We start from the raw sequence: 23252 nt of genomic DNA on the forward strand, positions 1-23252 counted from the left end.
TAGACATAATAATTAGCTGTTCACAGGCTGAAGTGAAAGTCTTGAAGCCAAGACTCAAGAGTATGGGTGTCAAGACATAGAAAAGGTCAAAGATTAGGTCTGGATGTGTAGCAAAATGTGGTGAAGCTGATGGGAAAACAAACATGGGTCACAAATTACTCATTTGAAATTATACGCATAAAGAAAATCAAAAGAATTTTCACACGTGGTTTACCAAAAGAAACTGCCTCTTTTGATTAATTTGAAGAACAAAAGCAAGATAATTTAAACGTGGAGTAAGAATCAGCAAGGTAAATTAAAATGTTTTAATTTGCGCTATAGGAAATAAAGGAGGAAGATGGTCAACCTCTCAAGGGTTACAGAAATGTGAAGTGACTTGAACTCAAAACTACTTAGATGTGCAATGTAGTACAAGCTTTAAATGCTTATTTCTTTAAACAACAGGATCCAATAAATTATACAGACCAGTTACTGAGGGATACAGACTTACATCAGTCCCTGCAAGTTTATGTTTCAGAAAACTAGAAACAATCCTTTCCTGCTTTTCCAGACTGTGAGTTTGTGAATGCAGTGCAACTTTTTCTACACAGATCCATATTTTCATTATTCATTTATTTATTCAACTCTCATATGGAAATACTGTTACTGGCCTAAGCATTTTAGCATTCTTACCTCCTATTGCCTTGAATACCTGTATGTTGAGTAATGTGTATGCATTGAACCTGAAGTGGCTGGTATACATCAGCAGTGATAAAAAACACGAGGTAAAGACACTAGTAGCTCAATGGTTGACGTATTTGTTGAAGCGCTTCCCCCACATAAGCTATTCCTATCTCATAGCTATTAGGAGAAGATCTAAAATGCAATTTCAATCAGTGCATAAAGAGGAATGTGAAATCCATTGTTTCAGGATAATTTATTGTGTTTTATCTTCAAAAAATAAAAGGAGACATGAAGAAATACAAAAATCTGCATATCAGGATGGCATGGTGTCCTACTATGTTTCTGCATTAAAGAATCAAATCCATCTCCAAATTCAGACAGCCCAAACCATCTATAAAAGCATTGTTGTAGTTTGGTAATTGAAAAACATCCTAAAAACATATGGAAATTATGTTTGGCCTTGTTTCCATACATATCAAAGAGGAAAGATTTCTGGCAAACCTGGAATATGTATTTTGAACGTTGTATTTCTGCCAGCTGGCTTTTCACATTCTGTAGCAAGTTTGCACACTACTTTAGAAAATGTATTGAACTAGACCTGATTGAAAATCACGAAATAAATCACTGTAATAACAAACCAAACAACTTTACATGGTGGACCTAGCAGTTTCAAGCGTAATCAGCAAGTAAATTATACCAAAATTGTTGTCTTGATCATGAAATTCATGAATAAAGATGTGTGAAAGTTGAAAACACTATCAATGCAGCACCTTTCTTCTGCTCCCCCGCTGCTGTTCACATCGCAGAAGAACATTTTACTTTGCAAGCGTTTCATTACAGATCGGTGCTCTCCCCCGCCTCATATCGACAGTAACAAATTGTTGCTCGCCAGTTACACAGGGTCCCAGCGGACCTAAACTCTGCTTGCGTTGAGTGGGTCTGGCACTGACATTACTCCTGTGCCTGGGAGAGGCAGGGGTCACAAAGGCCTCGCTCAAGAACAGAACAGAGCAGTTCTTTTCCCAGAACAGGCGCTGGGGACAGGGAACACGGGGAGGGTGGGCAGCCAGGGCAACAGGGAGTGTAAACACATCGCCCGGGCCGTCCTCGGGCGGCACGTCCACCTCTGCACTTTTCTTTTACCGCCCTCCCCGTTCTTTTTAATGTGATACTGTCCAAACCAGTCGGGATGGAGATTAGCAGGGGGAAGGCAGTCAGAAAAGCGACCCCCGAGGGAAAATCTGAACAAGAAGGTGGATTAGGATCTCCAGACCGGGTGGCGAGGTCGGGTGAGGTGGCGAAGGCGGACCGGCAGCTGACACGCCACCGCAGAGGCTCCAGAAGGGTAAGAAACTTGTTTTTTTTTCCTTTCTCGAAACGCTGTTTTTATAGCACCGTAAAGCTGCATGCGTGGACACGTGATTTTTTTGTAACCAGGCGCCCAAGATCCCGCAGGCCTTGCGATGCATTAACACCGGGTGCCTCCCGATTGTGCTTCCTCAGACACACAGCCCGGCCGCACAGAACCGTTACCGGGACCAGTCTTTTAACGTGGACAACGCGGCGGCAACAGCGCCCGGCAGCATCGCTGCGAGCGGCTCCGGCTGCCAACACGGCCCCAGGGCCGGGCCGGTGGGGAAGCGGCGCGGCCGGGCCCTTCCCGCCCGCCCTGGGCGGCCGCCGCGCAGGCGCCCGGCGGGCCGAGGGGAGGCGGACCGGGCCGGGCCGGGCCAGCAGCGGGGCTCGGCCCCGGCAGTGCGGTGGCCGCGGCTCCACCATGCCCGTGCGGTTCAGGGTGAGCCGAAAGGGAGCAGGGCCGGGCACGGCCCCGGGCGCAGGGGGCGGCAGGAGCGGGGCTGCGGCCGGTCCGGGGGTAGCGGGGAAGGGAAGGGCCCTGCGCTGCGGCACCGGCCGGTAAAGACAGAAGGAGTTCTGTCCTTCTGTCGGGTGACGGCGGGTTCAGGCTGTGCTTCTTCTTGAAACCATTCACTTGAAGACATAAGATACATGTTTTTGGTTTTGGTTTTTTAAAATTTTAAATGATTTTTTGGTGCATGAAATGCTTCCCGGTTTTCTCAGCAGTACTTTTAGTTCTCCGACGGGGGTGGGTTTGGAAGATGCAGAGCAGCCTGCTGGCTTAGCTCATCCTGCGGCAGCGTGTTGGTGATTTTCCTCCCCTTGGAGATGTGTTACCGGCGGGAGCAGTGGAGCAGGATGTGCACCGGTGGTTTGACAGACTCCTCTCTGTTTGCTGTAGGGACTGAGTGAATACAAGAGAAACTTCAAATGGAGAAGCCCAGAGTTTTGTAGCCCGTCCCAACAGCAGAAATCCTTGTGGGCAGGACTTCGGTCGGATCAGTTTGGTAAGTGCCCCTGGACGCTGCCCTCTTGGTTGCAGCCAAGGCCCGGAAAGCTTCGCTGTGACGAGTGCATGGCCACAGTGAACTGGCGCTGTTTACAGTTTGTGCACTTCGTAATTAAATTAAAACTATAGGCTTGGTCATCATTTAGATAGAATGCGTTTTTGAACTTCATGTTCTTTATGGCTACACTGAAACTTTCTTTTCAATTAGTGGTATTTATATAAATCTTGGAAAAAAAAGTGGTTTCTGACATACAGCATAAACTCAGATCCAAACAGGAAACACAGGTGCAGTGTTAACTCATATAGGATGTGCTGAGGGTGGGATTGGTTTATTTGTGATGTATGGAAATAGTAAATAAAATCCTGTTTCTCAGGGGAGAATAACTTGGGGCAAAGTTTGATAGAGTAAAATTGTTATGAACCTAACAGGTACAGCTAACTGAAAGGTCAGCCACTACAGCGAAAACCTTGTGATACTGTAGTGTAGGATTTAAGGATTGTAGACATTATCATGACAGGGAAATGTGGGAATAGAAAGCAGGAGGAAAAGAAAATAGCAGTTAGATTGAAAGACCTATACGGACCTGAGGAAGAGGAGTAAGCTGAAGAGTGATGACAGCTGCAGTGCTCTGTAAAAGAGTAGTAAAAAGTAGTAATTATTGTAGTGGCGCAAGGCAGAGTAAAAAAAAAGTGGTGCAGTTCACTGCAACTGCACTATGCAGTTGTGTAATTAGAGTACAATGCATTCATTCTTACAATAATAAGTGTTCTAAATTATGGCCTTGTAATTAAGAACTGACTACTGGCAATAACGTGGGTCAACCACGTTTTTTTCACTGGCTGTGTTAGTTTTCTTGTTGTTCATCTCCCAGAATCAATTTGCACAGGGTTGTCCTGTGAACATTTTTGCTTTATAGGGTTTAATCCAACATGGTTCTGGAGCACCATGTTCCTCTCTGTTTAGTGGAAAGTCATTTGCAGATAGGAAAAAACACAGAATTTCACAGCCATGTCCGTAATTCATAGTCTGTCACTGCTCCAAGCTTTCTAGTAATCAGTTGTGTGATTTCAGTTTATTGTTGTTATAGAGTGATGTTATGTCTTCAGTGAATGTTTCTGTTAAATCTAGTATGGCTTTTTCTCAGGAATCACGAGAGAACCAAAGTTCATTTCCAAGAGAAGGGTACCTTACCATAATCCACAGATTTCAAAGTCCCTTGAATGGCCAGCAGATTGTGATTTGAATGACCAGCTGGAGACTGAAGCTGCAGAGTTGCACACTGACCGCAACAATGATAATGGGAAACAGGAAAAACTTGAAACACCAGAAGGACCCAGACTCCCCCCAAAAGTTCAGTCACATGTGGTAGATTCTGGTGGTGAAATAGCTCTTGCCCTTGCAGAGAACAACATGAAGAAATCACCCTCAGAAGCTCCACCAAATCAAAATGAAGCATTTTCATCTCCAAAAAAGGAATCTGAAAAAATGGGTAATGGGGTAAGGGAATATGTTTTTTTTTTAATTGACCAGTCTAAAAATTACTAACAGTAATTTCATACCCATGCTCAGACTCTCCTGTTGAACTGTTTCTCTCTTTCCTTGGTTTTGTATTTTGATACTCTTGAACCTTCTTTGTTGGGAGAATAGTAAGTTTCTTAATTCAATAGAATTTGCTCTTCCTTTGCATCTCCAGAATGTATCATCACTGCTGATTTCAATTCAACAAGGATTTAGCCAATAATATATAGATTTTTGGGGTAGTTGACTATAATGAGAAAATGTACTTTTCATTCATTTTGTTCTTGAAACCAAAACCCAAACCATTGTTTTGAAAGTGTGTATTGAAAGATGCTTAAGTTGCAAAATATTGCAGGAAAGGGAACAATCATTGTACTTATTTTTCATCATCAGTTTCACAGAGCCCTTCAGAGGAAAGCAGATGTAAATATCCCCAGAAATTCTGAATATCAAAGCCAGTTTGTCTGGAAGAGTCCTCATGTAAAGTCACCAATACTTGCAGCTGAACAGGTAACATTAGAGAATCCAAAAAGCCAATTAGTATACTTTCTTTTATGTATCAGCAGAGTTCTCCTTTCAAGAAGATTTCCTTTTTTTGCTCTTCTGGTGGAGGAACGACAAACTTTAATGTTGTTACCTTTTTTTTTCTCTCACACCTATACAAAAGTGTTGCATAATTGGATTTGTTTCCATGTGAGTCTTCACTGTGGTCAGGCCTAAGTATTTGTTCTCCTTAGGCCGTATGTTTTGCTCTTTCCTGTTCTTCTGTTTGCATTGATTTATCTGTGTTTCTTATTCTCAGTCTCCATCTCTGTGCACATACACTTCTAAGCCCTAAAGTGTGTTTCTCTAGTGTTTTATTCTTTCATGAGAACAGCTTATATTTAAAAGTGGAGTTTTCTGATTTTAAGATAGTCTTGTGACATTTTAATACATCTCATGAGCTTTTGGGCTTTGTAGGGCTGAAAATGCTGCTTTTTCTGGTGAGACCACAAGGAGTAACTGAGTGTGAGACTGCTTTGTGTTTTCAATTAACTGTTACTGGGATCTTAGAAGACTTAGGATACTTAGGAGACTCACTCTTTAGGTCATTACATAGTGTAAAGCAGGCACTTCTGCATTTGTCTTCTCTTTCTTCAGCAACATCTTTCAGAGGCAATAAATGTTGATAACTAAGATAATCACTGTCCTGTGCTTTTTCTGTTGGAGTACCAAGGACAGGTGGATTTACTGCAGGATATGTTTCCCAGCAGCCCCTTATCCAAGGAAAACTCACTGAAATACATGATAGTACTACAGAGAAGCCAAAGGACCTTTTGAGGGAGAGGCAGTTTCCAGAAAGTCACCTTATGGAAAAAGTCAAAGAGAATTCCATTTGATTCTGTGTGCAATCAGTTTGATCATTTAATTATTAATGCTTGTGAGCATTGTGCTTTTTTCAGAAGAAAGACTTGTTTCCACAGCTTACACAGAAGAAGAAGAAGCAGTGACAATAAGTCTGTAGGCACTATACTTAGATAAGTAGAACCTAGGGAAAATTTAATTATAAAAATTACACATATTAACAAGTTGTTATTGTTCACTGTTGATGTGACTGAGAATATACCTCAATACTGACAATCCCTTTCCCTTGAAGAGATTCTGTGAAAATATCAAAGTTATCCAAGTTAGGTTATAATTGAGACCTAAATTCTCAGAGCAAATCTATGGAAAATGTATGCTTCTCGCATATGGCACGGTCTTCAAATTTGGAACCCCACGACCACATATGAGGCAAATTCTCTACCTTGATTTATAATACTATGTTAGTTGAAAAGGAGTGGATTTTAATTTGCCTGAGCTCTAAGCTTCTAGCCCTAAAACTCAGAGCAGTTTTCTGTTACTTATGGACAGGACGTATACTAAAGACTCATATGGAAGTTTTATGGCATGCCTTTAAAAAACCATGATCCTGCATACAGCTCTGAAGGTGAACTAAAAAGAAAACAAACAAATAAACAAAACCTCTGATAGTAAATTTCAGTCAGAACAGTGTTTGAACACAGGTTTAACTGTGTCTGTCTTGGTCACTTTTCAATGTATTTCAGTTTCTCTTTACTTTCTCCTAGCAGTTCATTAGTCTACACATGCTGTATTTTTACAGATGACCTCTCTTTGCTCACATGTGAGTGTATTTGTGTGAATAAGTTAATAGATTTTGAAAATTTAGCCTTAAGGTAGACAAATCACACTTTTTTCTTTGTTTTGTTTTCTTCCTCCCACGCAGCTGGTTTGCAACACAAAGAAATCCATACCTCCGGTTAAACCTCCTGCCATTACTTCTGAAGCTGCATATGAGAGAAATTCCAAGGGGTCTCCTGCTGTTAAGAGTCCACAAGAGAGAGATGGTTCAGAAGAGAAAGAATTTCTGGTGTGTTAGCAAGTAAATACTTCCCAGGAAGAAAAGCTTTTGTAATAGTTCTGCAGTGTGATCTATTCTGTATGGGGGCGGGTTTAGGTTGAAATTATTTAGTGTTGCTATTGGTCTCAGTAGTGGTTTTGCTGTAAAAGACTGAAAATAATTCTGTACAGCTCTGCTTTTTGGAGGCTCTGTAGTGGATCCTCTGTAGAGCATTTTTTTTCAGTTTTAAGTTTCTGAGTTTTGAAGTGATTTTATTTTTTGTTATTGTTCCAAATTGACACTTTATTTTTAGTAGTTAGGATAGTTTCTGCAATCTAAATCTCTGATTTATACTCTGATTGGTACTAGTGTTGTATCTTAGTGTGCAGTTGGGCTAGATGGGAGGTCTGGAACTTTTGAATTCCATAAATCAGAGATAGTGAATTTTCTCCCCACAGTGGCAAGCAGTATCTCTGTATTCTTTCCATGTCACCTGACTTTGCTTCCACTGGGCATACATCTTCCTTTTTTTGCCTTTCTGAGTCAGCTCCCTTATGACCTGTTCCAAAAAGCTGTCATTCTGGTTTTTTAGGAATCTTCTGGCCTGGGTTGTACCAGCTGTGTGATGCTCCCAGTTAATCTGAGTCTCCTCACCACCCACCTCCGTTGCTGACAGAACAGAAAGGGCCATTGTGAGACAAGGTGTTCATTAGGAGCACTGCTGGCCTAAAGGTGTATTTAGCATGTGGTGCCTTGGTTTAAACTAAGCCATTGGTACTTCTGAGGGGATTGTTGGCTTAGAGGTTTTATCATTTAAAACTCAGATCTGCCCAGTTCTTTAAATCCCATCTGGGGATGAGAAATTTTATGTCCCCTTTTCCCTCTTAGTAGATATGAAAAAAAGCTTGAAAAGCCTGAGGCTTTCAAGAAGCATTTATCTGGTTTTAATATTGGAATTTCAGGTCATTTTTTGAGAACAACTAATAAATAAAGTAAGAGGAGTCATGAGAAGGGAATTTTTGTAAAAATGCTAAAAACCCTTTTGTTTATACCAATAGCTAGTCTCTGATGAGTATCTTGAAAAGGTTTTTGGGGGATTTTGGTGGGCTTCTAATTTTTTTTAAATTGAATTTGAACAATACCTGTGAAGATCTTTAGCATAATCAGAAGTCATGCATTGCATTTCTGAAAGAATGAAATAATCAGGAAAGAAAAATCTTTGGTGTAAAACCCAAGCAAATAAATCTAAACATTTATAAAACAAAATAAATATTTTAAAGTTTACCTTTTGGACTCAGGTTAGAATGTGTAGATATTGTATTATTTCTGTGTTTCATGTTGAAGTAGTAATTCTGTAAAGTGGTCAAAATAGATCATCTAGCTAGCAGAATGTTTGCACTGAATCTTTGGCATTTTGCTAGTTTATTTTTGTGTTAGAAAAGAATGTGGTATTCTTGTTTGTATTAAATATTCAAAACAGCTAACACAAAAATTAAATGTTTGCAAGTGCTTGATGTCAGAAGAAATATGAGAGTTTTCAGATTGTTAGCTAATGTGGTATTTTTAAAATTATCTTTGCCTTAGAGTAAGAGGGAAGAACCGTTTCAAAAACCAGCAGAAGATGCAACAAAACAAGGGAAATCAGAACAGAAACATCCTAAACAAAATAATAAGCAACATATCAGTCCAAAACCCCTCACTTTACATACAAGTCGTGGGTATGTATAAAATAGGAAAACCTAGACTAGTGAGTAGGTGTACAGTGGCCCAGTGTTTAGGATGATGGACTATGGACCTTTAACCACACCATGCTGCAGTTGCAGGGCCAAATGCTTCTCACAGCACTGAGATTGAGCTGCTTGTGGGTACATCTGATGTTAACCTGATGTTAATTTGCATCCTCTTCTCTGGGCAGCAAAGTGGAAGCTTTGTAACCACTCCTGTTCAGTTGAACTTTGTGATGCAATAGCAGTAGTAGTAATGAATACAACATGAGTGAAATAGAATCTGTGCAGTGCTGCTGCTAGACTTTCAACTGGTGCTTTGGAAGTCATAGTCACCTTTCAAGCTACTTTATCTACTATGCCCACTCCACACCTTAAAACTGTGGTGATTGTACTTGATATCTGCTTATTCTGATCTGTAAAGCCTTGTGTGCCTGAGTAACAAAAGCAAACACACAAGGTAAAGGAAGGAAATCTGTCCTGTTTAGAGTAATCTGGCAAGCATGGAAATGAAGTGAAATTGTATGTTGTTGAGTGCTATCAGAGTATCTTTTTATTTTTGCCACATGGCCTACATTGCAAAAATTGAACTTGTATTTCCATTTCATACACATCTGAGATATGTCAAGAGCAATAAAAGCCAAGATGTAGGCTTTAAAATGCATAGATTATTCCATCTCTCCTGTATTTGTGCTTAATGTATGCCCCAGCAATTGCTTTCATTCTTTGTGGCAGTGTTAAGGCATTAAATTGAAGATGGGAGGGGAGACTTACCTGCCTAAATGGTGGTGGATATTGGGATTTGATTACAAAATGATCACCCAAAATTCTATGAAATAAAATAGGTTTATGGAAAAGTGAGTGAATATAGATAGCTAAAACCTTTAACTACTTGGTTTTCATACTATTTGCAGTAGATTGTAGTCAATTTTGCAGTGAGTAATGTGCAAAAAGTTCTTGATCATTTGCCGGGGCTCTTTTCATTTAAAGGCAAATTTCTGCCTCTTATGGCTGCAGTGTAGTAGCACAAGACAAAATTATCTTAAAAATCACTGGATCACTGGGCAAATAGCTGTAAAAATGTGCAAGTTCTCAATATGCAGACAGGATTGTTACTTGTATGCAAGCTGTGTTGCAATGCATGGCCTGCTTTTGCAGCAGAATGACTGGGATCCAGGTTCAACAGTATTGTGTTTTTTGTGCTAATCCATTGGTTTGGCAACCAAAAGTGAAGGATTTCTGTCAGTTTTAAAGAAAAGGACATATTAAGAGAAATTTTGAACATAAAGGGTTTTTTGACCTTCACATTTTTCTTTTTACAACGTCCATTTTATTCTCTGACTTCACACTTGTATGACCTATTTCTGAAGAAGGATTGAAAAATTGGGCTTTTCTACCCTGTGCTGTATATATAAAAATTAAGTTGGTAATGTTCTGAAGCATGATTAAATCCAAAAGTATCTTCAGATTTAAGCTGATACATCCACAGTTCAGTGCTTAAGGACTCGAAGTACTGCTTACTGCCTGGTATAGGTTACATGATGTTAATTTTTCTGTGTTTGTATGTGTGTGGCGGAAGGGAAAAATGAACCCATCTTTTCAAGTACTGAGGCCTTTTGAAGATCAAAGCCAGTAGGACAGAGATGAATTATACTGACCAATGTTCTGGCAGTCAGATGTTTCTAGCCCCAGCAGCTCACCCCACCCATATGCAGAGAGCCTTTAAAATGGAATTCATAGAAGGAAATGTCTCAGACACATTAATGCCAAACCATGCATTTTTACTTAAATGTGCCTTCATCAGTGACTTAAATCAAGGTCCCACACTTTGTGTTGAAGTAATTGAGGCTGATGTGTGTATTATGTTCTGGCTGTCAGGCCAAAAGCTTCTGGTGGAGGTGTTGCAAGGAAAAACCAGTAGGAGTAAGTACTTGAAGGACTGCCAACTGTGAATGAGTATTTTTCACAGCTTTCCTTGTTGTGTTGGTTTGATTTGTTGTTTGTGCATGTGGTTTTTGTGTCTCACTGGCATTTAGGTGCAAGTATATTTATGCTTGTTGAGTAACTTTAAAAGTGCTCTTAAAGAGTGTTTTGGATATCAAACTTTACTCTTTTTTTTTTTCTCATTCTTGATTTCTTAGGAAGATGAACACTGAATATAGGTCAAAATTTTTGTCGCCAGCCCAGTATTTCTACAAAGACGGAGTTTGGTCTCGCATTAAGAGTAAAGCTCACAACCAAGTGAGTATTCTTAGAAAATCTGAAGCCAAGTATGCTTTGTAGTTTGATTTTTAGATGCAAAAACTTTGATTTATAAGATACAGCTTTGAGATTGTAGTGCTAATGACTCAAGCTCCCAAAGGTGAGTATGCAAAGACAGTTAGATTCTGACAAGTCAGTATAAGTGTAACCTCCAAAGTGAGGGAGAAATTTTGTTTCCTGTACAATCAGGATCATTCAGGACAGTCTCTTGTGACAGGTAGTGTTATTCTTGATGTTCAGCCCAGTTGTAACAAGCAGAAGCGTTCAAAATACAGGGCTGAATGATAGGAGATTCCAAGGGAATAAAACCAAAATGTATCAGCCTAGGTTGGCTTTATGGTCAGGCTCAGTTTGGTAGCTTACCATGCCTGAATCTATTAAATGCAATCTACTGAATTCTGTCATGCGCAACATAAAATAGAGAATTTTTCTTGCAAGTTTCAGTCTGTGTATTTTCTTCTAGTTTATTCAGAAACTGCAATCCATGTTATACTGTACATGAAGTCATTTGACAGAACTGTGAAAATGCTGAGTAGCTCAAGACCACAACATTTCTTAGCATTATCAAGTGTGATTCCTGAGTTAGTCAAGGAAATCAAAACCATTAATAGTGTGCTAAGAAGCTGCCAGAGCTAGCTCTGCAACTCCGATTTCACTGTCGTCTTCTCCCTGATAGAGAAGACAGAGGAGCCTTTGTGAGCTGATAGAGGGAGCCTTTGTAGGGCACCTGTGTGGCAAATACTTAGAAATGTGAATGTCTTCATCACTCTGGACCATGGTGATGTGGAAGATAGAACTGGAGGAAGTGGTTCTAGGGTGCTGGGCTTTGAGAATATAGGTTCTTTGAAAATAAGGTTCTCTGAGAATTGCAGGAGTAGTCTGGTAGCTTTCAGTTCTGTGTTTTCTTGCTAGATTTAATATCAATATTAAAAAGTAATTTTGCTTTTAGCAAAAAGGAAGAATTTCAGAATATATACAGAATCCACAATGAGAAATAGATCTCAATATTTAAAGTATATTAAAGTATGAGATGATTCATAATCTGAGTTTGTGTATGCATGCATGAGACAATCCATTCTTTGTAAATAGCCTCAAGAGGATGTTAGAGGACTGAAAAGAAGCAGTATTTTAATTTTTATATGCATTGATATATGCATTAGATTTACTGTAACTAAGATTGCAAAATGTTATGAACTATTGCATGCAGCCTAAGTGGTATACTGAATGTTGCTGTAGAATATTATGTCATTTTTCTGGCGTATAATACTTTAATTTGTTGATGTTGCATCATGAAACATTCAAACCAATGAGGAGCAGTGCTCAGCTTTAAGAGCAATTGAGTGGTAGGCAACTAAAGGGTGAGCCTTGGGATATGGTGTGTTTGTGGCACAGTCAGCTGGGAGGAGTCACTGCAGTACAGTTGGGGGAAAGAATGAGAAGACTGCAAGTGGAAGATGGATGTTCAGCTTTACATGTGGCATTTAATTAGAGTGTATGAAAAATCAAGGATTTCCCACACTGTCAAGATATGTTTGGAGTGTATCAGACTTTCCCACAGAGATTTTCTTGCTGAAAAAGGATTTGCAGGAAACTAGAAAGAAGTTGCTTGGCATGTGGGTGACTTTCTGTCCAAAGCAGGCTTTCTGAAGTTCTGAGTCCAAACAGGCAAATGCCATTATGGAATCCTGGTGTGACCTTAGCCATAGTGATTATTTGTAGGCTGCTTCTTTGCAATTTATTATTTAGGGTACTTTTCAGCTGTTGACCAAAAAAAAAAGTCTTTTCTAATTATGCTTTTGAAAAATAAATGTGGGCAATTCGTAATTGCAGTTGGACTCCCTAGGGCCTATGTCCTGCTGAGTTAGTGCTGCCTGCTAAGTTGCTGAAGAAGATGGTTGTCCTTTGTACTTCTTCACAATTCACAGGAGACTTAGTATTCTTCCTCCCCTTGCAGTACCCTGTTGCTCTGGATTTACATTCCTTCTGTTCTGGCTATCATAATTAATTTTTTATTCTTCTAGTTCAAGTGAGTAATCCAGTAAATCACTTGCATATCAAACTTCAAATTCTTTGAAAATGACAAGCCTATGTTTTTAATGGGCTATTATTTGCAAGTTTAGTGGGTCAAATTGTAGGATGTAAGCTGGATATTCATCTGCTGCATCCTGTGACTTTTAGTGGGATTAGCTGAGTTTAGCTCAGTAACTCTGTTCCTTGCAAGAGGAATGATGTGAAATCTATCATGAAGGAAGAATAAAAAAGAAAAACTATAAAAGTGTGGTAGAGGAAATGTCAGTAATTACTTTTCTGCTCTTTGACAAATACTTGTTTCCTGTAGACCATTTCTTAATAAGTCAGAATATTCACACAATATCACAAAATTGTTTTTAATAATTTAATCATAAACTTCTTGGTTTTGCTTTTTCTCCCTGCACTTTAATTGTGTTTGGGTGAAGGATACAAGACAGCAAGTGTTTAAATGGTCTTAACTGTAAAAATGATGGTGTATAATCTTTGAAGAGAAGGGTTATCACTTTTACTGTTTTGGAGTAAAACTGAGACCTGAACAGTTTTGTATCTCATTCTTGTAGTTACTGATAGCCTAGAAGGAATAATGTTGATGCTATGTCTTGCATACAATAGCACCTAAAGTTCTTGTATTAATCTTAACTTTTCACTAATGTTTATGTCGCTACAGACAATTGTAGTGTTTGCAGCATACAAACTCAGTGTTAAACATAGGTAGATCTGTTGATTTGAATTTATCATAAATTAGTGGCAATGTATTTTTGAGTGTTAATATTTAGAAAAATAAATTCATTTCCTCAAGCTTGGCAAAAACTGGTGGAATGCCAGTGCAGACTGTACTTGTTAGAGAGCTTTTTATTGAATCTCAGGGAGGCAGCATAGAGCTGTGTTGACAGGTTTTTAGTATTTAGCTTCTTACTTAGCCTGAACTAAAGTTACAAAGATAACAATATCACTTTTGAGTGTTGAGAGGAAAAATAAGAAATTTAAAAATAACTCTGTATTCTTCTCTTTAGGCATCTCAAAACACCCTAAATTCCATGTGGTATATGGAGGTTGGTTGCATCCAAATTCCTCTTTCAGTGTTTGGAGCACTGTGTCTGAGCGCTGATGGAAAAACTAGAATCCAGCACTAAACTTATTCATAGTTACTGCATAAATTTTTGTGCTCATGGAATGAATAATTGCCAATTTTGCTTTGGCTTCATGGCTCAAACATGCTTACTGAATATGTTATATTTGCTTTCCTCTTCTTACACATAATGTGGCATGCAATGCAATGTTTGTGCTGTGGCTGGCCCTGTATGATGTATTATAACTTGCTTTTCTCTTTTAGCTGCCAGTAGCTAATGCAAACATTTATAGTAGCCTAATAGTGAAGTTTAAACAGCTGTGAAACTTACAAAACCTTGATGTGTAGGTGAGAGAGCTTCGAGAAAGAGCAAAGGCTTACAGGCAACGAGTAGAGGGAACACACTTCTCCCGATACCATTTCAATCAGATCCTGTCTGATAATAACAGTCTTTGGGATGTGTCCTCAACTTCCAGCTCAGAAGAAGGAATCAGCAACAACATCAGAGCACTAGATCTTGCTGGGTAAGGTTGTCATTCCTGCCTGTTATTCTGCAGCTTTGAAACTGAGCAAAATGCTGAATATAGGCTTGTATGGAAGTAGTTGTTTTTTGAGTACTTCTCATAATCTGCTTTTAAATTGAAAATACAGCCCTAATTTACACTGCATTTTTGGAAAGAGTCTTCATAAAATCTAGTTTGAAAGTGGGATGTGCTTAAGCATCAAATAAAACTGTAGTGGCAATTTAACCATTCATCATATCAACCATACTAGTTTGTAATGTCTGAGCTGTTCTTCTTGCAAAGAACTGAACTGGATGAATATGTTCTGTGTAGACACGTGTATTGTGCAAATCAGAGGTACAAAATGCTGTGTTCTTTCTTACCCAGTGTTTCTGAAAAAGAGGCTGCAGCAAGCCCTGAAGTGCTAGAGCAACCTGACTCCAGAGAGCAAGCTCATCAGGACAGCACAAAGAAAGACATGTCAGATGCTTTAACTGTTCCAATCAAAAGACGTTTAGTTTGGGATGAACCAGAAGGTACTGAAGAAAGGGAAGATCAACAATCAACAGAAGAGAAAGAGGAAGAAAAGTCAGATGAACAGGCTACAGTCATGGCCCAGCAGTTAGAAGAAAATAATAACGACACTAAAGAAGATAAGAAAACTGAAGGGTAAAACTGAATGTTTTTTTGATGTGTGTATATATATATGTGTGTATGTGTATATATATGTATATATTATACACATTTGTAGGTTAAATAGTTTTTGTATTAAAGAAAGTGTAATTTGGTGTGGTAGTACTTCTGTTTTGAACAGTATGATAAGGAATGAGAAGGTTTAAGACACTGAACTGGTTGATGGAAGTGGACCTATGTTTAAAGATACTGGATTTCTAACTTGCAAGACAGAAGTTTCTAGACTCATTTATGAGTCTAATATTTTTCTCCACAACTATGAAATATGCAGTATGTGCCTCTTAGAACAGACTGTTCATTACACAGCAGCCAAGTGTAGTAAAAAGTAAAGCTCACTATTTGCTTCAAGTTGACAGTGTAGAATTTGATAGGACAGCATACATGCTAATATTGCATTTAGGCTTCTATTTTTCTTAAAACATTTCATGGACAAAGATTAAGGACTTAGGAGGAAAAATAACTAATATCCAGTAATCACTGGTGGTTATGTTACTAAGCAGTGGGAAAAATGTGGAGGGGTGTGTACAGATATTGGGAGATCAGTTCAGTATGTGCATAGTACAGTATTTGACATTTGAGAGATCCAAATTGTATCTAGTTTCAGAAGTCTCTGGCTTTTTACTGTGCAAATTTTGCCTATCTTTTTTTTGTAGAACAATATTTTAGTTTGATAGACATCTAATTCTGAATAGCTTTAACCATTGTAGCCATGTCAGCTACACATCTTGTATTCCTGATTGCATTTTATTTTTGGTGTTGCAGCGCTAGTCAAAGGTAAGAAATTGTAATTGTCTCCATTTGGAGTAATACCGTGTATTCAAACCAAAAAAAATTGAGATGTTAGACTTGAATAGATATTAAATGCAGGCTTTCAAAACCACCATCTAGAAACCTTTCTAAGTTTCTGTTTAATTCTAGAGATAGTCTAGTTCATAGATGTCTCTGATGGACATTGTCCATTTTCTGTCGTCTTGCAGTGGGGTTCTGTGTGTTCTGGGATGTGCATTGGACTCAGCCATGCAGAGCAGCTTAATGCTTGCATGTTACACCTTCTTGAGAGCTGGAAATGAGGAATCCTTTGCCTAGATGTGTCTGTCATGTACTGATAGAATCAGGTTTCTCCACATTGTGGATATGCTGCCACCTCTTTTGAAATGCACCTGGAGGCAGAGGTGGTAGTGCTGATGTATATTATATATACATATATAATGTATAATATATATATTTACATCATATTATGATGTGTATTTAATAACCTAGGGGTTATAGCCATTACAGAAATTTGGGATATTTGGCTTCAGTTCTACTACATGGACTGAAGAATGTCAAACTCACAGTCCCACCTCTAAGGCAGCAGTCATGTTCAAAATTTTTCTGGGTTCAAAGTTTTCCAGCCCTCCTGTTGAGCCTCTGTATTGTGCAGCAGTATGCTCAGGGTTTTTCAGGACAAAGGGAGCCTGAATTTATTGCTTGAGACTCTTCAAAATACAGAAATTGAGGCTTAAGAGCTGGAATCCAGGACTCCCCTTGGCAAGCAAAACTCCCCTGTAGCCTTTTAGCTACAGGCTATTGGGGTGTTAAGGCCTTAACTGTCTTGCCTTGGGCTTCATTGTAGGAATGGATTGGAACAAAGCTTGAGTGCAAGACTCCTGAGTCCTTCCTTAGCTAATCCTTTAATCATTACTTTTTTTTTTTTTTTTCAGTGAGAATGCCTTAGTATTGAACACTTCTGCAGCTGTGTCAGATTCTTCTGTATCCTCAAGGAAAGGCAGCAAGCACCCTACTCTGAGGCTGAGAGCTCTTGCAGGAGCCCCAAGGACTCATCATAACCACACTACCCCAGCTGTTGGTAAAAACACTTGTAAATGCAAAGCAATATTTCAAGAACTAGGGAAAAATACATAATTGAATTAATTTATTATGCTATTTAATGTAATAAGGCATTTTCCATCTTTTCCAATACAATAGGAGATACTGTTCTAGCATCTGCTTCTAAGTTCAAGTCTTCATCTTCACCACAGAGAAGGCAAAACTCAGCAATGAACCCTACAAAAAAAGAGTCCTTCCAGGTGAGCCAGAAAGCAGACTTACTGTGATGAATTTTAGGAATGCTCTTTTAAATTAATAATTAATAATTTATTTAAGAAATCTTTTTCTTTAGTTGTTAGTTGCTGTCTTAAAATTGTCAGTATCTGTGACTAAAAAAGGCACGTCTGAATACTTTTGGGTGTCAAACAAATGAGTTGAGACTACTGGAGTGAGATTAGATGTGTTTCATTTTGGCCTCTTTGGCTAAATGCACAGGATCCATTTACAGAAAAATAAAAAGGTTGCCAGTAGAATTTCCCCTTAATGTTATTGTAGCCATTGACATAGGGCACAACTGTAGATTGCTTGAGTTGGAAGAAACTCAAGAGGGAGAGGTTGGGTGCTTATTTAAAAGATAGGTTAGTGTACCATAGTAGTTTCACTTTGCCTTTACTTTTGCGCTGCTTTTACTTTACTTGCAACTTTGGTAGTTACTAAAAGAAAAATAGAATCATCTAGGAGTTGTTATCCTCAAAATTTTGGTAGTTGTTTGTCAGTTGTGCTTGCACTGTGTTGTGCAAAGAGAGCTACCATTTGACTGCATACATCCTGTGCAGTAAGTTCTGTAACAGAAGCAGACACAATTGCATGAGTTGGTTATGTTGTTGTAAAATCTAAAAAATCACACTTTTAGAAAATAAGCTCTTGGTTTGACCTGATTAGATTGCTTTCAGTCCTTGTTAAATACTTTTTATTAGGAACATATTTTCTTTACACTCACAAACTTGGAATACTTTTTCTTTTAGTACTTGCATGAGAAGTATAAAAGTGTAAAGTCAACATTTGCTGCATATGTGAGGGTCTGAACTTGGAGGCTGTATATGAGGTGTTGTGGTTTTGTGCTTTTTTTGATCCTTTCTTTTTTTTCTTTCTATTATGTTTGTAGCCTGATGTGAAAATGGAAGCCACTTCACTCTTTAACTCTGCACCTGCTGGGCTGGGAACTGTGGATCCTCTGCCACTTAGGCAGGATCAGTGGCCTCCTAACAGCGTTGCTGATGAGCAAGTTCCTCTTGCTTCAGCCCATCAGGAGCAGTCAAAGTCGGCAAAAAGCCGCTCTGTGCCTTGCTGGAGTCCCTCTCATCGTATTCAAGGGACTCTTAAGGATCCAGAATTCCAGCATAATGGTGGGTTTTGTTTATTAAGTCTGTGGTAGACTGATGCAGGATGTAAGTGACTACTGTGCAGTGCTTAGGCCAAGAGGTGCTGGGCTTGCTGCCTTACAGTATCTACAAAGATTGTGCGGTTTAAAAACAAAAGCTTTTTAACTATATGGTTGGTTAGTCTTGCTGAGGAAATGGGCAAACATCCACCTTAGTTTCAGATTCCACTGATATCACTGTATTACAGTGATCAGTTAGTTGTCTGATTTTGCTTTATTAATTTCAATAAATACTACTAATGAGAATAATTTGGTTTAGCATGAACAGCTCTAAATTTTAATATTTAAGCTGCAACTGGATGGTGTGACACTCTTCCAGCTGCAATTGCTAACTGCAGTGTTTAAGTGGGACCTCTGTCATGTAGTTTGAAAGAGCTGTGGATTTCCGAGAGGTAAGCTGCTTAAAATTATTTCTGCAGCATAAGGAAACTAGAAAACTGTCTCTATAAGGTTTATTGGATATTGAGAAAAACCTTTTCTTGGCTGAGGAGAGATTTGTACTGAAGCATTTAAAAAGTTTTTAACAATGTTTAAGGGTACTGGGGATGTAAATTTGATAAGGAAATGACTCCTTGTCCCCTTAGACTCCATTCTGGTAAGATTTTCCACTGCTGCTTCAGGTCCCACAATTCTTGGTCCTTTGATTACAGAGATTAGCTAAAAAGTAGTGTTTCTTTTCTAGAACAGAACAAGCAGTTGTCACGTTAAGCAGGAAGACTCCTGAATTCTCTGAAGTGCAGAGAATTTCCTCAGAAAGGTTAGAATTTGTGCTGGTTTCTAGTTCTGCACCTTGAGTGCAGTTCATTAAGTGACTTGTAGCATGTACCAAAGAATGGTGTCTTGAGAAGAATGCAGTGGAGCGAGATTATTTTACCTCATTCTAGGGTAAATGAGTCTGGTAGAATTTTCATGTGGGCTCTTTATAAGACTCTTGTTTTGGAAATAATGTTACAACATTTTTAGATATTCTAAAATTAAATATTATCTTTGGTCTATTTTGAAATTATTCCAATCTGTGCCTTTTGACTTTTTGTCCTAGGGAATCTTGGCAATCCAAAAGTAAGAACTTTCCAATTGCCCCTTCGGGAAAGAAACCGTAATGATGAAGGTATTTCTTGTCCCAAAGTATTATTGTAAATCGTGTATGTAGCCTCAATAAATTTTAACTTCCGCATGAATGGGAGATGTTTCTGAATGCAGTAATACTGGTTTATGTGTTTGCCTGAATAGCTGCAGTGTATTTTTATTAAAGTAATTTGAACATGTTCAATTTAGTAATCTGAAGTAGTTCAATTTAGTATCTGAAGTAGTAATATGAAGGTTTAGGGAATGTGAATAAACCATTAAATGTGGCTGAAAATTAGCAGACCATTGTGGCTCTCCATATGGTTACTGTAGGTTGGTTAGGTCCATACCTTAAATTGTTTCCTGCCCACACATTTTTAAGCTTTTGTGTTGATAGCAACCAAAGGAAACTGCAACATGGCCCAGATTGCAGCTGGAGTAACTTCGGTTGCAACTTTAAAGGTACCACAACTTCAGGATGAAGGTTTTGCATCTGCGACTTTAGCCCCAGATGTGCAACATGAAATGATCCCTCTTGACTTTAATTTTCCCACCTGTCCTCTGCTTAGGGTGTTAGGGGTGCTTATGGCATGCTGCTATTCTGATTGCTGTTTTTGGGATTTTTTTTAATGTTTATTTTAAAGTTAATCTACGAGAGCAGCCATTGCACAGCTGCATCTTCTTGGCCTTTTTGTGGGCAGACACAAATAAACTCTATCAGTAGCATGAGTCAACCAAAGGCACTGTATCTGCCCTACACTTTTTCTTAGTGTGGTGTCTGACGTTGAGCCTGGTGTGGTGCTGTGCTAGTTGCAATCACCTGTGTCTGGTTCAGCTCAGACTATGGCAGAGCAGGTTTATATATGAATCTGATTGCAGTTTATTTATAGTTATACCACCAAAAGCTTATTTTTGTACCCCTTGGCGCTTCTTTTCTCCTTGGGTTTTAACCAAGGTTCAGGCTGATTCTCTGTTTTACTCATTGCAGTTGGCTGCAAAATATGTGGGTGGATGCAGATGGCTCAGCCAAGCTTCTCTGCAACTGCATAAAACATGCAAAATCCTCTAGTACTCTGCAGCTTGCTGCACACAGATTGCTGCCCACAGATTAAATGCTGTAGCTGCTGTTTCTTTTTTTTTTTTCCCTGTGAGCTGAATGGTACTGTATGAACTTGCAGAAACAGGTGAAATGTGCCAGCTCCCAGATACTTTGTATGCCCATATGTGTTCAGGTACAAACCTGGGAGTTATTCCAATGACATGTCGGTTTGCAGAAGCGCAGTTTGCAGTTTTCTCATACATGGGAATATAGTTGTTATACATAGTGTGTGATCCTGATACAGGCTATTAGGTTCACTGTATTTTAAGAATTTAGAAACTCTGCTGAAAAGTTAATTCAAACACTGACAGAATATTGGTGCTGTTTGGATTGAGTTGAGGAATTTTTCCCTGGAATTTTTTTTTGTTGGTGACATGTCTGGTAGCTAGTGATACAGTTCTTTCCAATCCATTGCAGGAGAATGCGTGTAATTAAGGTCATTTTTCATAGAGGCCATCTTGACAGACCTGTAGCAACATTTTAATAAAGCTGTTGAAGACTTATAATGTGCTTTATCAGGCAAGCAACATCAAGACTGATTAGTGTTAGGAGTTTTACTGTGTGTGAAATGGACCCTGTATTCCAAAGGAAGACCCTTCAAAAGTATATTTCTAAAGCCTGCTTCTTCTTGTCTTTGTGGTAAACTTCTGTTTTCTTCAGAAGACACGTTCTTTTTAGCAGCTTTTGGCACACTAGCTGGATTTGGCACAGAAGGGCTCTTCTTAGCAGCATGAGTTCTGATATTTTAGTCATGTTATTCTAAGGTTGTCTGCTTTGCTTGAAGCAGTGGATTGCTTTCAAGAACATGTCATTACCAGAGTGTAATCTATATAGATTTCAGTGGCAAGGAACAATTCCTGAGGTCTTCTGACACAGGACAGTAAAGATCAAGGTGGCTTGGAGAATTGGGTGATTCCCAGGTGAACACAGGGGTCTCATTCTGGAGTTTCTCAAGAGGTGGGCATGTAACTCTCTTAAACTTACCTAACATACTAGAGGCTTCCTTGTGAGGCTCTCCTCCAGCATGTCAGTTGCCAAGTAATTGAATTGAAGTAGATTGTGGTACTATTTTAGCATCCATTGTGAAAGAGGGCATAAAAATATTCAAAAAATGTCAGCTGTGTTTGAATATGTATGTTTAATTTTCCTATTTACTTTTTTCCTTGCTTTCCCACAGATGACAGGCTGTCTCAGATTTCTGCTCGCTCGGCAGCATCTAGTTCTCTTGCGTCTCAGATCCTGGAACGAGCTCAGAAGAGGAAGGATTTCTGGGGCAAGGCGTAGTCTCTCCTTCCTGTTGTATAGAAACTATTCAGTAAAATGATGTATTTTGTATAACTTGTAGTGTACATTTTAAAAAATTGTGATTGTAGGTTTCACACAGCACCCTTTCATTTCCCATTGATATGGCTCAACTTTTAGGACTTGCCATCCCAATTGAAAATTAAGTATTTAAACTGATGATGTTGAAAATTAATGCTCTTTATATCTGAGAGTTAGGTCTTAATTCACTATGTTACAGCAGCCTTGTGAGGCTTTTTTTTACAGTGCCGTGCCACCTTTTGACACTGAGATAATTACTTTTTTATGGAACCTGTGTGTGACTTCTCAAGATATTTGCTGCAGTCATGCAGTATGACCTGGACCAGTATTCAGGGGCAACACCATCGTTCACCAAATATCTCAGTTGCTTTATTTTATCAAGTTATCTTAAGGGCAGCTGTGGTATATGTGTTTATGTTACTGTATGAATTGTCAGCATAACACAGTGCTGTAACAAAGACTTACTTTTATTACTTACTGTTTTTAACTTTTTACCAAAAAATTCTAATTTCTTAATGACACTAACATAGAGTGTCATTAACTGTAGAACAAACAGGAGTTTAAGAAAAGCGAAACATTATGGTTTGTTCTTTGTCCACAGTTTTTTAACCGGGATGACTGTCAGAGTTCAGAGTGTACAGTACTGCAGTTTGTCAGCTATACTAATATGAATGCTTGTCTTGTAGACTAAGATCCATGTTAATTTCAGCTTCTCTAGAAAAAGCAAATTCAGCCACCTTAACCAGTGGTGTTCCCCAGCTCCACTTCAAACTCAGGTATTTAGGACTGGTGATCTCTTTAAGTAAACTCAAAAGAATGGTTTTTTTCCTTGACTTTTATATTTTAATTACCTCTTATCTTAGTTTCCTCTTCTGGGGAGACAGATTATGATTGTTACATTATGATTGTTACATGTTGCATTATGATTGTTACAGTGAAAAGTGTCTGTGATTTATGCTGACAGCTCATTTTATCTTTCGAAGTGATGCAGACGAGTTAAAATGAAGTAGAGGAAATATGTGGCTAGCAAGCAGTTCAGTTCTCTGTGTGGCTTCAGGTTTTAATACTACTTAATTTGAACATTTTGTACAAGAACAATTTGAAATTTGTACACACTTGATTGCATTTTGATTTTGTATGTAATTATGTATGCATATTACTGAAAATAAAAACGGTTGTTTGCTTTGTTTCTATTTAAGTTACGCTGGATAATTTGGCAGAGCCTATTACATTGCCACTTCTCTGTTTAGTTCTCTGTTTCACCTGTTCAGCTTGAATATCTATAGACTTGAGAAACACAAGAAAA

The 23252-nt window shown here is 38.7% G+C and overlaps 1 protein-coding gene across 3 annotated transcripts; it reads left to right on the forward strand.

Annotated features, from left to right (window-relative positions):
• Positions 1–1852: 1852 nt before the first annotated feature.
• On the forward strand, positions 1853–23118 carry MDM1 (Mdm1 nuclear protein). Of its 3 annotated transcripts, none has more exons than XM_030960646.1 (15): positions 1853–2008; positions 2921–3026; positions 4174–4526; positions 4941–5057; positions 6814–6957; positions 8512–8645; positions 10793–10892; positions 13958–13996; positions 14362–14537; positions 14904–15185; positions 16913–17058; positions 17178–17278; positions 18184–18424; positions 19499–19567; positions 21801–23118. In XM_030960646.1, exons 1-15 carry the CDS (start codon positions 1853–1855, stop codon positions 21905–21907), a joined length of 2271 nt encoding a protein of 756 aa, XP_030816506.1. In that variant the 3' UTR covers positions 21908–23118. The 3 variants fall into 3 exon arrangements, with proteins under 3 accessions (XP_030816506.1, XP_030816508.1, XP_030816509.1); XM_030960648.1 differs by lacking the exon at positions 1853–2008 and adding an exon at positions 2085–2458; XM_030960649.1 differs by lacking the exons at positions 1853–2008; positions 13958–13996 and adding an exon at positions 2085–2458.
• Positions 23119–23252: the final 134 nt, after the last annotated feature.

This window comes from Camarhynchus parvulus, chromosome 1A (genome assembly GCF_901933205.1).
Source record: "Camarhynchus parvulus chromosome 1A, STF_HiC, whole genome shotgun sequence".
NCBI classification, from domain to species: Eukaryota; Metazoa; Chordata; class Aves; order Passeriformes; family Thraupidae; genus Camarhynchus; species Camarhynchus parvulus.